The sequence below is a fragment of the Ailuropoda melanoleuca genome, chromosome 10, assembly GCF_002007445.2.
Source record: "Ailuropoda melanoleuca isolate Jingjing chromosome 10, ASM200744v2, whole genome shotgun sequence".
Taxonomy (NCBI): domain Eukaryota; kingdom Metazoa; phylum Chordata; class Mammalia; order Carnivora; family Ursidae; genus Ailuropoda; species Ailuropoda melanoleuca.
In genome coordinates, this window is record NC_048227.1 from 4,266,697 (window position 1) to 4,277,978 (window position 11,282).

The window sequence follows — 11,282 nt, forward strand, 5'->3', positions numbered from 1 at the left end:
TGGTCTCCATAGAAAAGATTCAACCCTGCCGTTGTAGCTCGAAAACAGCCATAGACAATATGTAAGCACACAGTCATGGCTGTGTTCCAATAAAACTTTTTTTTTACAAAAGCAGAAGGTGGGCCAGATTTTGGGCTGCGGGCCATCATTTGCCAATCCCTGCTATGGTGAGTTGGTTTACCCAATACACTCTGTGTTTTCATTGTACAGCGAAGTAGATGCTATTTTTATCCACATTTTACAGAAGAGGAAACTGAGGTACAGGGGAATTAAGTAATTTGAGAAAGGTCACTTGGCTGGTAAGTGGCAGAGCCAGGATTTGAATGGGGGGGGGCGCCATCGCCAGAGACTGCCTTCCCAACTTCCCCACTTCTCTGTCTTGGCAGGGGTGGGTTCTATGGCCTGGAAGTGCCCCCTTGTCCATCTCCCCCTCCCCCCATGGCGAGCCCTGAGTCATGAAGCCCTTGCTCCTGCGCCCTCCCCCAGGAACATTGACACCCTCATCGTGGACGTCTACCCTGTGCTGGACACACCTGTCAAGCAAGTTCTTTGGCAGTTCATCTACCAGCTGCTGACTTACGAGGAGCAGGAGCTCTGCCAGGAGAAAATTGCATGTTTCCTGGGCTACACGGCCATGACAGGTAATCAGCCTCTCCCCCTGCCCAGCCCACCCAGTGAAGAGCCAGGCACCTGTTCTCGGATGACAGCTGACCTGGGTGTCTCCCACAGACAGATGCGCCCCCCTGGCCTGTGGACACATGCTGGTCGCACACTTGGCCCCACAGACGTGCCTTCCCAGCTTGATGCTTAAGTAGCATCTGCCACATTACCTTAGATTTTAGACACCCCACCTATCTGCCCGGAATCCCAGCCTTCGCACGGACAAAATGGGAGTGGCCTCAGTGGCTGTGCATTGCACGCCAAGAAATGTGTCGCAGATCAAGAAATTCATGTGGTGGCCATTTATAGCGCTGGAGAGCAAGGACACAGGCAGGTCGCGCCTGGCCGGTGGACCTTGATGCACACAGAGGCACACTAGGGCCCACCGGCCATGTGCGGCCTCAGCTTCCCCCTGCTGCACATGTCTTACAGCGGGTCCCGCATGCCCATAAAACCCCGCACTTCACCATTTAGGCCACAGGGATCGAAAGTGTGCCAAACACTGTGCACATGTTCTAGGTGCTCTGCACCTGCTGTCACAGCCTACAGACCTCCTGTGTGCTGGCCCTCGGGTGCCCACTAGCTCTCGTCCTAGGGACCCACAGTTTGCTGGGGGGAGGCTCCAGGGTTTTAGCAAGACGATCAGAGTATGGGCTGGTCCACAGATGGTCCATATGTCTGCCTAGACCTGGAATCTTCCATCTCAGCCCACATGCCAAGCACAGCCTGGGTCACAGATTGGTGTAGACAGCGGCTGCCTTCACCCCTCCTGTGTTTGGAGGCCCTTTGTCTGGCTGAGGGGACAAGGGGCCCATCTCCTGTTCATGTTGCACAGCAGAGCCGGAGCCCGAGCTGGACCTGGAGCCGGAGCCCGAGCCTGAGCCCGAGCCGGTGCCCGAGCTGCAACGGCGGAGCTCCCTGAGGGCCTCATCCATGTGCCGCCGCAGCCTCCGGTCCCAGGGCCTGGAGGCCAGCCTCAGTTGCGGTGAGGCTCTGGACCAAAAGGCGGGACTGGGTGTGAGGGTGCCACCAGTGCTCAGTTTTCCCGCCTGCAGAATGGGGTTGGTGGGATGAGAGATCCCTGAGAACCAGTTGAGCAGGGCTGAGTGATGGCTTGCCTGGAGCTACAGGGCTTGCTGGTTCTTTCTCCATGGCTGCGCATGGGGCCTGGGCTGGAACCCAAGCCTTAGAGCTCGAAGGGGTCACTAGACCTCTCCATGGTGGACTTCACCCTCTCCAATTCCCCTGGCAGGTCCTGGCGACTGCCCCGAGATGCCTCTTCCTCTAATCCCAGGGGAGCGCCAGGCAGGCGATGGCACATCTCTCCCCGAGACCCCCAATCCTAAGATGGTGAGACCCCATTGGCTGCTCTCCTGGTGGTTCATGTGGCTCCTGGGAATAGGGGGATCATGGGGCTGGGGCAGATCCCTGCCTCCCACATCACCCAGACCTGGCCTCATGGGGGAGGTGACGGTTGGCTGGACTCACCCTGGCCTCCTGTCCCTGAAGATGTCAGCCGTCTATGCGGAGCTCGAGTCCCGACTGAACAGCAGCTTCAAAGGGAAGGTGGGGACCACGTCCAGATCCCGTGCCTCCCCACCAGTGCCCAGCCCGGCAGGCCCAGCAGGTAGGGGCTCAGCCAGCCCTGGTTCCTGAGAGCAGAACTGGCCTCTGGCCTCTGCGTTATCTGTCTGTGCATTGCCCCCATCTGGGTCACATCGTTGGAGCCTCCCCTTTGCTCCATGACCACATGACTGAGTTGTGGGGAACCTCACAGCCTGCATGGCAAAGGTCCATCGAGCTCAGGGTCATCACAGGCATCCCGTTCCCCCTCTGATCCTTACCCCTGCTGCAGATTTAGAAAAGCAGAGGTCCTCCCCCAAAGGAGCCCCAACTTAACATGTAGCTGTTGGATAAACTATTAAGTCTATGCATTGCTCTGTGAAAGGCACAACTGGGAAGATGGTTTCTCTGCAGTTCAGAAGGCAGGACCCCTGGGCAACGTTCCTGTCAGCCAAGGGCCTTTTGGGTGTGGGAAGTGCCTTGTGATCCTTGATCTGGGGCCCGGAGAAGGCCCCTCTGCCCTTTCAGTTGTATTCAGTTGGTCCCAGGTGTGACCCCTGAGGTCCCTTCCAAGATGTGCTGGGGTCTGGCCTGTCCTGGGGCAAAGTAGTATTCCCCCTCACCTACTCTGACCTTTGATTTCCCTTGGAGAAGGGCCTGGGGAGGCAGGATCATCTAGGGTCTTCTTGTGCTGGGTCCAGAGAGGGAAAGGAAGGTGCCCAGGGACACAGAGCCAACCTGCCCCAGGCCCCTCCCCTCCAGCCTGCACCTGGAACCCAGGTACTGACTGAGGAAGGGTCCTCACACTTGATCCCCCACCCCAGGGCCCAGGACCCTGTCCAGCGTCTCGTGGCCCAGCGAGCGGCTCCTGCCCTCCCCCTGCTACTACCCACTGTGTTCAGGGGGCCTGGCCTCCCCCAGCAGCTCTGAGTCCCACCCCTACGCCAGCCTGGACAGCAGCAGGGCGCCCTCCCCACAGCCAGACCCCGGGCCCATCCGCTCCGACAGCCCCCCAAGCCCGGACCCTGCCCGCCCGCCCAGCCACAGGAAGCTCTTCACCTTCTCCCGTCCTGTGCGAAGCCGGGATACTGACCGCTTCCTGGATGTGCTGAGTGAGCAGCTGGGCCCCCGGGTCACTGTCGTGGATGATTTCCTGAGCCCTGAGAATGATTACGAGGAGGTGAGCACATGCCAGCAGATGTGGAGGCCAGGGGCCCAGGTGTGACATGGGGGTCAGTAAGGGGAACAGTATCCCTGGGCTCCTGCAAGACCCCTGTTGCCTTTGGGATCTGCCCCAGGCTACTCCTCTTCCTGCCCCAGTCCATCCTAGAATCTGTCCCAGGCTACCCCACTCCCTGGCTAAGCGATCCCACCCTTTGACTCAGCATAACACCCCTCACTCAAGGCTCCCCCATATTCCTTGTCTCAGGTTACCCCATTCCTTCCCCCAGACTACTTGGCAGGCCATCCTACCCACAGCCTCGGGCTAACCCGCCAGACTATCCTATCCTTGTCCCCAGGCTATCCCACCCCCTGCCCCAGGCTATCCCACCCTCCCTCACCTTGCTCTGCCCTGGGCAGATGAGCTTCCACGATGACCAGGGAAGCTTTGTGACCAATGAGCGGAGCAGCGCTAGTGAGTGCATCAGCAGCAGTGAGGAAGGCAGCTCCCTGACCTACTCCTCCATCTCCGACCACATCCCCCCACCCCCGCTCAGCCCCCCGCCTAAAAAAAAAAAAAAAAAAAAAAAAAAAAAAAAAAAAACTCCACCTCCCGCCACCCCTGCCCCCACCAGTGCCCTGTGCACCCCCCATGCTGTCTCGGGGCCTGGGTCACCGCCGAAGTGAGACCAGCCACATGAGCGTCAAGCGCCTGCGGTGGGAGCAGGTGGAGAACTCGGAAGGCACCATCTGGGGTCAGGTAGGTGACCTGGGGCCTGGGGGTGCCCTGCACCAGGGGAGGCTGGCCTGGGCAGCAGCAATGAAGATAAGACCCTGTCCAGTTTCTAGCCTCTGGCATTTCCCTGCTTCCATTCCCCCAGCATTGGAAGCCCAGGGCAGCTCTGGTGAGCTCACCCCCTGCAAAGGACCCCTCAAGACAGGGCCAGACCTCTTAGCCACCTCTTTAAGCCCCCGTGGTTGGCTGCAGCCCCTTTGCAGTCCCTTTATCCCCCTGCTCCAGTGCAACATTCTGCCTCCTGCCTGGAGAGTGTTCCAGGTGTGTGTGCGTTATTGACCTCATGAAGAGGCAGCTCACCACCTCCTAACTCGGATGATCCAGCTTCTCCTGCAGTCTCTCCTGGTCCCCAGTCTCTCCTGGTCCCCAGTTTCTTCTGGTCCCCAGTCTCTCCTGGTCCCCAGTTTCTCCTGGTCCCCAGTTTCTCCCAGGCCCTGATAGGGCTCTCCCCCGGTAGCTCCCAGGGCAGCTCTTAGCGGATGGGGGTGTGTGGGGGGGTGGCAGTCCAGCTGCCAGTGTTCCTCCTCCCCCTGAAACTCCCCGCCCCCCGCACCCCCACCCCTGCCTTGCAGCTGGGGGAAGATTCTGACTATGACAAGCTGAGCGACATGGTGAAATACCTCGATTTGGAACTCCACTTTGGCACCCAGAAACCTGCTAGTGAGTGGCCTGAGGGCCCTGGGGGAACCCCCTTACCAGGCTGTCTGTGGAAGCCCACCTGCTGCTTTCTGTGGCATCCCAGGGCTTCAAGTCCCAGAGGGAGGCACTGACTGCCACTTACTTCCTGTGTCCCCCAGTGATTTAACCTCTCAGAGCTTCAGTTTTCCCATCTGAAAGTGTAGCTAATCATAGTAGCTGGTATTTATTGCATGTTCACCAAATGCCAGACACCCCCATTTCTAAATTTATCCTGTGACAATTCTACGAGGTAGGGACTGTGATCACCGTAACTTCCTGATGAGAAAGCACAGAGAAGCTAGGTAGTTTGCTCAAAGTCACACAGCCCAAATAAGGGGATCAGGAGGCATCCGTATCTAGCCGAGTAGATGTCCCTTCCAGGATCTCTGTCCCCTCGCCCTTCTCTGAGTATCTCCCTATAGTCATCGGGTGGGGCTCCAGGAAGCCAGGGATATTGTGTGTAGAAGGTGGTTCCAGGGTGGAAGAGAAAGGCCTCTGTCCATCCAGGAAGCATCTGCAAGGTGGAGAGATGGTTGGTTCCCCTTCCTTGGGCAGCTCAGCCCCAAGGGCCCAGTGGAGCGAGGGTGGGGGAGAGGCATGCACCACGCATGCTGTGTATGTTACAACGGCCTGGAGAGTCCCTGAGTGGGAGACTGAGGAAGGAGGGGGACTGGGGACACCTGGGGCTGATTCAGTTAAGGCTATGTCAGGGGGTGTCTGGGCTGTTGGGAGTGGCACACCCCTCCTGGATCCTCCCACCAGCCTCACTTCCTCTCATTAAAGCATTTTCCCTTCCAGAGCCAGTGCCTGGGCCTGAGCCCTTCAGGAAGAAAGAGGTGGTGGAGATCCTGTCTCACAAGAAGGCCTACAACACCTGTGAGGGGTTGGGGAGTCCCAGGGGTTGTGGGGGACGGGAGGCGGCCCTCTGTCTGGGCCACAGAGCTTTAGATCCACTTATGTGGATGACACATTAGGCCTTGGTGGCTGAACACTGGCTGGGTGAAGGCCTCTTCTTGGGTCGTAGATCCCACCCAGGCGCAGGTGTCGGCCTGGGCTCCACCCTCATGGGCCCCGCCCCCTCGCTGGCCCCGCCCCACATGTAATAGGCTCCCGGGTCCTGGCCACGCCTCCAGCCATCCCCTACTCTCCCTCTCGCGGTCTCCTCGCTCATTTCTGGCACCAGCCCCCAGACCCCACCCTTATCTAGGTCTGTCCCTTCGAGAACCTCGTCCTCACCTTTATTCGGCCGAGGGAAGGACCCTCTCCATCTCTGGGCCGGCTCCTGCTCCGCCTAAGTCCCTTGCCCCTCCCAGGCTCCACCCATTCGCCCCGGGGAACTTCTGGGCCTCGCCCACCCTCCGCCTGGCCCCGCCCCCGGGCTCACCCTCGCCGCCCCGCCCGCAGCCATCCTGCTGGCTCACCTGAAGCTGAGCCCGGCCGAGCTGCGGCAGATGCTCATGAGTATGGAGCCCCGGCGCCTGGAGCCCGCGCACCTGGCGCAGCTGCTGCTCTTCGCGCCCGACGCCGACGAGGAGCAGCGCTATCAGGCCTTCCGCGAGGCGCCCGGCCGCCTCAGCGAGCCCGACCAGTTCGTCCTGCAGGTGCTGTGGCCGGGACGGCGCGGGGGGTCAGGGGGTGCTGCCCAGGGGCCTCGGCCGCCTCCGTCAGGGCTCTCGTTGTGACCGGGGCTGCGTGGGTCCCTCTCCCCTACCACCACTGCGCTCGCGCCTCTGAGTCCCAGTGCTACACCTTTCACGGCCAGTTCCCACCTGGGGCCCAAGGTAGATGGGATTGTGTTTATTTTTTGTGCTGATGTTGGGGTTGTGCTTATTTTTCTTGAGGGAATGCCGGGCAGCCAGATGACCCCCACCCCAGGCTGTGGTGGGGCGGTGAGTCTCCTGGTGGGGCGGGTGAATCCTGGCCTTGCCTTCGTGACAGATGCTATCGGTTCCCGAATACAAAACCCGCTTGCGCAGCCTGCACTTCCAGGCCACCCTACAAGAGAAGACAGAGGAGATCCGGGGTAGCCTGGAGTGCTTGCGCCAGGCCTCCCTTGAGCTCAGGAACAGCCGGAAGCTCGCCAAGATCCTGGAGGTCAGGGCACACCCCCTCCCTGGTCATCCCACCTGCCTGCCTTCCCCCTGGGGCTTCCAGTCTGCAGGCACATCCTGATACTGGTCCGGGGGATGGGGTGAGGACCTGGGCAGGACCTGCCCACCTTCCTTTTCACAGTTCGTGTTGGCCATGGGCAACTATCTCAACGACGGACAGCCCAAAACCAACAAGACCACGGGGTTCAAGATCAACTTCCTGACGGAGGTGAGGGGACCAGGTGGCAGTAATTGACGAGCTTGTTCTACCATCAAGGCTGGGAAGGCCAGGCCCAACCCAAGCTGTGGCAGAGGAGAGGAGAGGAGAGAATATCGTGACCATGGAAGGCCCCTCCCCCAGGAAGAAAAACTGGCTGCCCACAGGCCAGGATCTAACTGCAGCAAAGGTTGGGGGTGGGGGGCTTTTCCAAGCCAAGCCTCAGGATCTGGAAAAAGGGAGTGTGGGGGGCAGGGAGGGCAGACTCCAGGAAGAAGGGAATCCCACCTGGTAGGTTCTGTGCCCTTAATACCACCACCACTGTCAAGCTGTTCTACCCCTGAAAGGATCTAGGATCTGAGAAAGGACAGCTGGAGTACCCAGGCTTCCCACTGTTTCTGGGACCTTTGTTTTAAAAGAGAAGAAGAAAAATTCCATTTGTAGATATGAATGTTTTAGGATGTCTGAGGCACAGATGGGCCAAGATAGTTCCAGAAAACCACAAGAGGGAAGATACGTGAGTGGTGCCCCCCAGGGGTCAGAAAATTTTGGGCTATATCTGCTGACAAGGACACACTCCCAAGGACAGAACACCGGGTGGCCTCCTCTAGCTGGTGGATATGGGACTGGTTCCTGGGCAGAGGGTGGGGGGTTGTCTCAAAGATCTGGGCCAGGGAACCTCCGAATGTCTTGGGGAGGCCTGCGGGCATCCCAGCAGAGCTTCACAGTGAGGAATACTAGCTACTTCAGAGCTGGTGAGTGTCAAGGGCCAGAAATTGCCACTACAGGCCAGGAGAAGTGGGACCAAGAGTACCCAGACCTGTGGGATCAGGAATCTGATGGGTTCCTTGAGGAGGATGTATGTTGGCCATCACTTGCAGCTGAACTCCACTAAGACTGTGGATGGGAAGTCCACCTTCCTGCACATCCTTGCCAAATCACTGAGCCAGCACTTTCCAGAACTCCTGGGTTTTGCTCAGGACCTGCCCACTGTGCCCCTGGCTGCCAAAGGTAGGCTGAGTGGATGGGCAGTGGGCGTGGAAGCAGAGGCATTGCTGTCCTGGACTGGGAGGTCCATGCTCATGAGGTTCCATTCCCTTCCCTACAGTGAACCAACGGGCCCTGACCAGTGACCTGGCTGACCTCCATGGCACCATCAGTGAGATACAGGCTGCTTGCCAGAGCATGTCCCCCTCCAGTGAGGACAAGTTTGCTGTGGTCATGACGGTATCCAGTGAGCAGCCTGTCCCAGCACCAGGGTGGACCCTGGGGTGGCCAGGTAGAGCTGGCTATCACTCCAGCAGCCACCGCAGACCCCGTGTCCCAGCAGAGATTCTGGGCAGAGGCTGCTGTGGGCGGGCCCAGGGGTCCCGGTGTAGGGTACATCCTGGTGATTTAGAATCCAAGCACTTACACCATGTCTCTGTAACTGCAGAGGAGCTTTTCCGACTGTCCAAAAGCCTCAGCCTTGCCCCATCTGTCCTCATGGGCAGTAGAGCCCAGGCTTAGGTCACAAGATACAGGGAGAGACCTGTCAGGCCTTGGCCGTCCAAAGGCAGTCAGGAGAGGGGCACATTGCCACTGAGTACAATTAGGGACGAATGCCACAGGAAAAAAAAAGGAGAGATCAAAACTGAGAGAGTGCCAGGAGTCTACTGTAAGTGGGTGATGGAGGAGGAGGGGGTCGTGGCATCTGAGAAGAGCCCAGAGTGGGGAGAGGGTTGTCCTACAGAGAAGGCAAGTGGATGGCCTTGGGGCTGCGGTGGGCTTCGGGAGTAGCTGAGAGGGCAGTGTGCCAAGGCATTGGAGCCTCTGGACACGGCCTGGTTCCCGACCAAGCACAGGGCACAGGGCAGGCGGGAACCCGGCAGCTAGAGAACCTGAGTGTGCCTGGCGGTTTCCTTAATGGAGGCCGATCAGTCCTTCCTAGAGACGGCCCAGCCTGTGCTGCGGGCCCTGGACGGGCTGCAGCGCGAAGCCATGGAGGAGCTGGGGAGGGCGCTGGCCTTCTTTGGTGAGGACTCCAAAGCCACCACCTCCGAGGCCTTCTTCGGCATCTTCGCAGAGTTCATGAGCAAGTTCGAGGTGAGCCATGATGGGAGGCCTAAGGGGCCTCTTAGAAGTCCCTCCAGAGGTCAAATGCAGGGGCCTCCATGAAGCCCAGATCGGGAAAGAGCCCCCAGCAAGTGTGACGTGACCGCCACAGGGCCGACAGCTCTCTTCCCTGGCTCTCTGGGGTGCGGGGGGAGAAGATCAGGGAGGGCAGGGGTCAGAGGCTCCTGGAACCGCTGACCAGACCCTCCTCATGTGCCCCTTCCTTCCCAGCGAGCACTCAGTGACCTGGAGGCTGGGGATGGCCTGCGCAGCTCAGGGATGGTTTCACCCCTGGCCTGGTGACCTGCAAAGCCCGTCCTGCCTGAGGCCCGTCCCAGTGGCCTGGAGCAGTGCAGAGCGGCCTGGGCGTGGGAGATGGGGCCCGGCCTCCCCGGGTCTCCAGCTACCTCAGCCGTCAGGCTCTGGGCACCGGGAAGGTACAGGGTCCACGTGTTCCCCTCTGTGGGCCTTGGCCCTGGCTCTGGCTCCAAATGAGCACCGGGGGCATGGGGCAGAGAGGAGGCACCAACTCCCCAGGGAGTGTGAACCTCGGCTGCCCACAGACGTGCTCACACCGGGAGGCCTGGCTTTGCTCCATCTCACTCTGGGCCTTGGAGCAGGTGCTGGCTGTGCACCCCCTCAGGACTCTGGTAGGGTCCCGGGGAGGGGTGGAGGGGCTGAGACCAGCAAATGGATTATGAAGCAGCCCCCACCGTGGGGCGGCATCTGCTGTCTGCCCCTCTGAGCTTGGCCAGAGGACGCTCTGCCCCAAGCAAGGACATCAGAATCTCCTTTCGGAGCCTGCTCCCAGTGGGCTGGAGGGCACCCCTGCAGAACACGCACTCTGGAGCCTGGAGAAGGTGACCGATGCCCTTGAACATGCCATGCCAGTGGGCACAATAGGCCTTGAGGTTCCCCACCCAGTCCCAGCCTCCTGGGGCTGCTTGGAAGAAAGTGGGAGAAAGGACATCCCCAGGTGTAGGGACCTGGGGGCCCATGCAGTTCGCCTGGGTCTCGGACGCTGGAAGAACCTGCAGTTGGCCACAGCCCAGAAGCAGGGCAGGCAGGACAGATGCCGGGCAGGGATGCAGGGGAGGACTGCATTAGGAAGACATGCTATGTCAGAGTGGAGAACTGAAGGTTTTTATCCAGCAGACAAATTTAAGTCTAGTTTGGGGAACCTGAGAATGGGATGGTGATGGTGTGGTCAAGGTAGGGGCAGAGAGAACGGAAAGATGTTCAGGTGCTGGGTGAGCAGACTCGGGGGCTGATTGCCTGGCTGGGTCGTGGTGATGTTCCCTGGAATCGGTCACAGGAGCAGAGCAGGCGTCAGGCTGGATGACAAAATGGGACATAGTTGGGATCCCAGAGGCTGTTCCACATGCATGTCTGAAGGCCCTGGTGAGGTCGGAGTAGAGGAGACAGGGAGCAGGGGTGGTGGGGCGGGGAGGATGCGTTAATTTCCTCCATCCTTGCCATGCTCCCATTGGCAATTTCCCGCATCAGGTAGATTCCCGTTGTCTCTTTCTTTAACTTTCTTCCAGAGAAGTCTGCAATAGGCTTGAAACCTGTCTCTCGGCTTCTTTTTCTCTCCCTACAATCACATGGCTAATGTTGCTCTTGGGCAGTATATGGGACCTGTTCAGTTCTTGGCAGTCTCCCACAGACTGCTCTTTGAGGCCGTGTTCTTTCCTTGTTCCCCACTTACAGCCACCCTATAAACTTGGGGCACCTGGGTGGCTCAGTTGGTTAAGCGTCTGACTCATGATTTCAGCTCAGGTCATGATCTCAGGATCAAGTGATCGAATCCCGTGTTGGGCTCCGTGCTGGGTATGGAGCCTGCTTCAGATTCTCTCTCTCCCTCTCCCTCCGCCCCTCCCCACCCTTGCTAGGTGTCTTTGCTAGTCATACAGGTCTCTCTCCCACATCTGGGGCCTTGGCTGGGACAGCTGGGATGGCTTCATGTGGCCTCTCATCCTCCAGCCAGATAGCCAGGATGGTTCCCATGGTGGAGGCAGGGGTC

General features: G+C 59.3%; 1 protein-coding gene and 1 long non-coding RNA gene across 2 annotated transcripts in view; one reads left to right on the plus strand and one right to left on the minus strand.

Annotated features, from left to right (window-relative positions):
* GRID2IP (Grid2 interacting protein) overlaps positions 1 to 9,631 on the plus strand; it is a 55,933-nt gene extending 46,302 nt beyond the window's left edge. The window contains 16 exon segments of the mRNA XM_034669784.1: positions 487 to 641; positions 1,496 to 1,645; positions 1,913 to 2,010; positions 2,170 to 2,287; positions 3,048 to 3,403; positions 3,805 to 3,995; positions 3,997 to 4,144; positions 4,753 to 4,840; positions 5,657 to 5,734; positions 6,263 to 6,459; positions 6,797 to 6,952; positions 7,091 to 7,177; positions 8,047 to 8,176; positions 8,274 to 8,392; positions 9,086 to 9,250; positions 9,491 to 9,631. Of these exon segments, the coding sequence (XP_034525675.1) occupies positions 487 to 641; positions 1,496 to 1,645; positions 1,913 to 2,010; positions 2,170 to 2,287; positions 3,048 to 3,403; positions 3,805 to 3,995; positions 3,997 to 4,144; positions 4,753 to 4,840; positions 5,657 to 5,734; positions 6,263 to 6,459; positions 6,797 to 6,952; positions 7,091 to 7,177; positions 8,047 to 8,176; positions 8,274 to 8,392; positions 9,086 to 9,250; positions 9,491 to 9,562 (2,308 nt within the window). The 3' untranslated portion in view covers positions 9,563 to 9,631.
* LOC117804120 lies at positions 2,032 to 6,164 on the minus strand. Its single transcript, XR_004628339.1, has 3 exons — positions 6,095 to 6,164; positions 3,283 to 3,383; positions 2,032 to 2,213 (listed from the first exon to the last, which is right to left on the minus strand). It is a non-coding gene; the product is annotated as an uncharacterized LOC117804120 (long non-coding RNA).
* Positions 9,632 to 11,282: the final 1,651 nt, after the last annotated feature.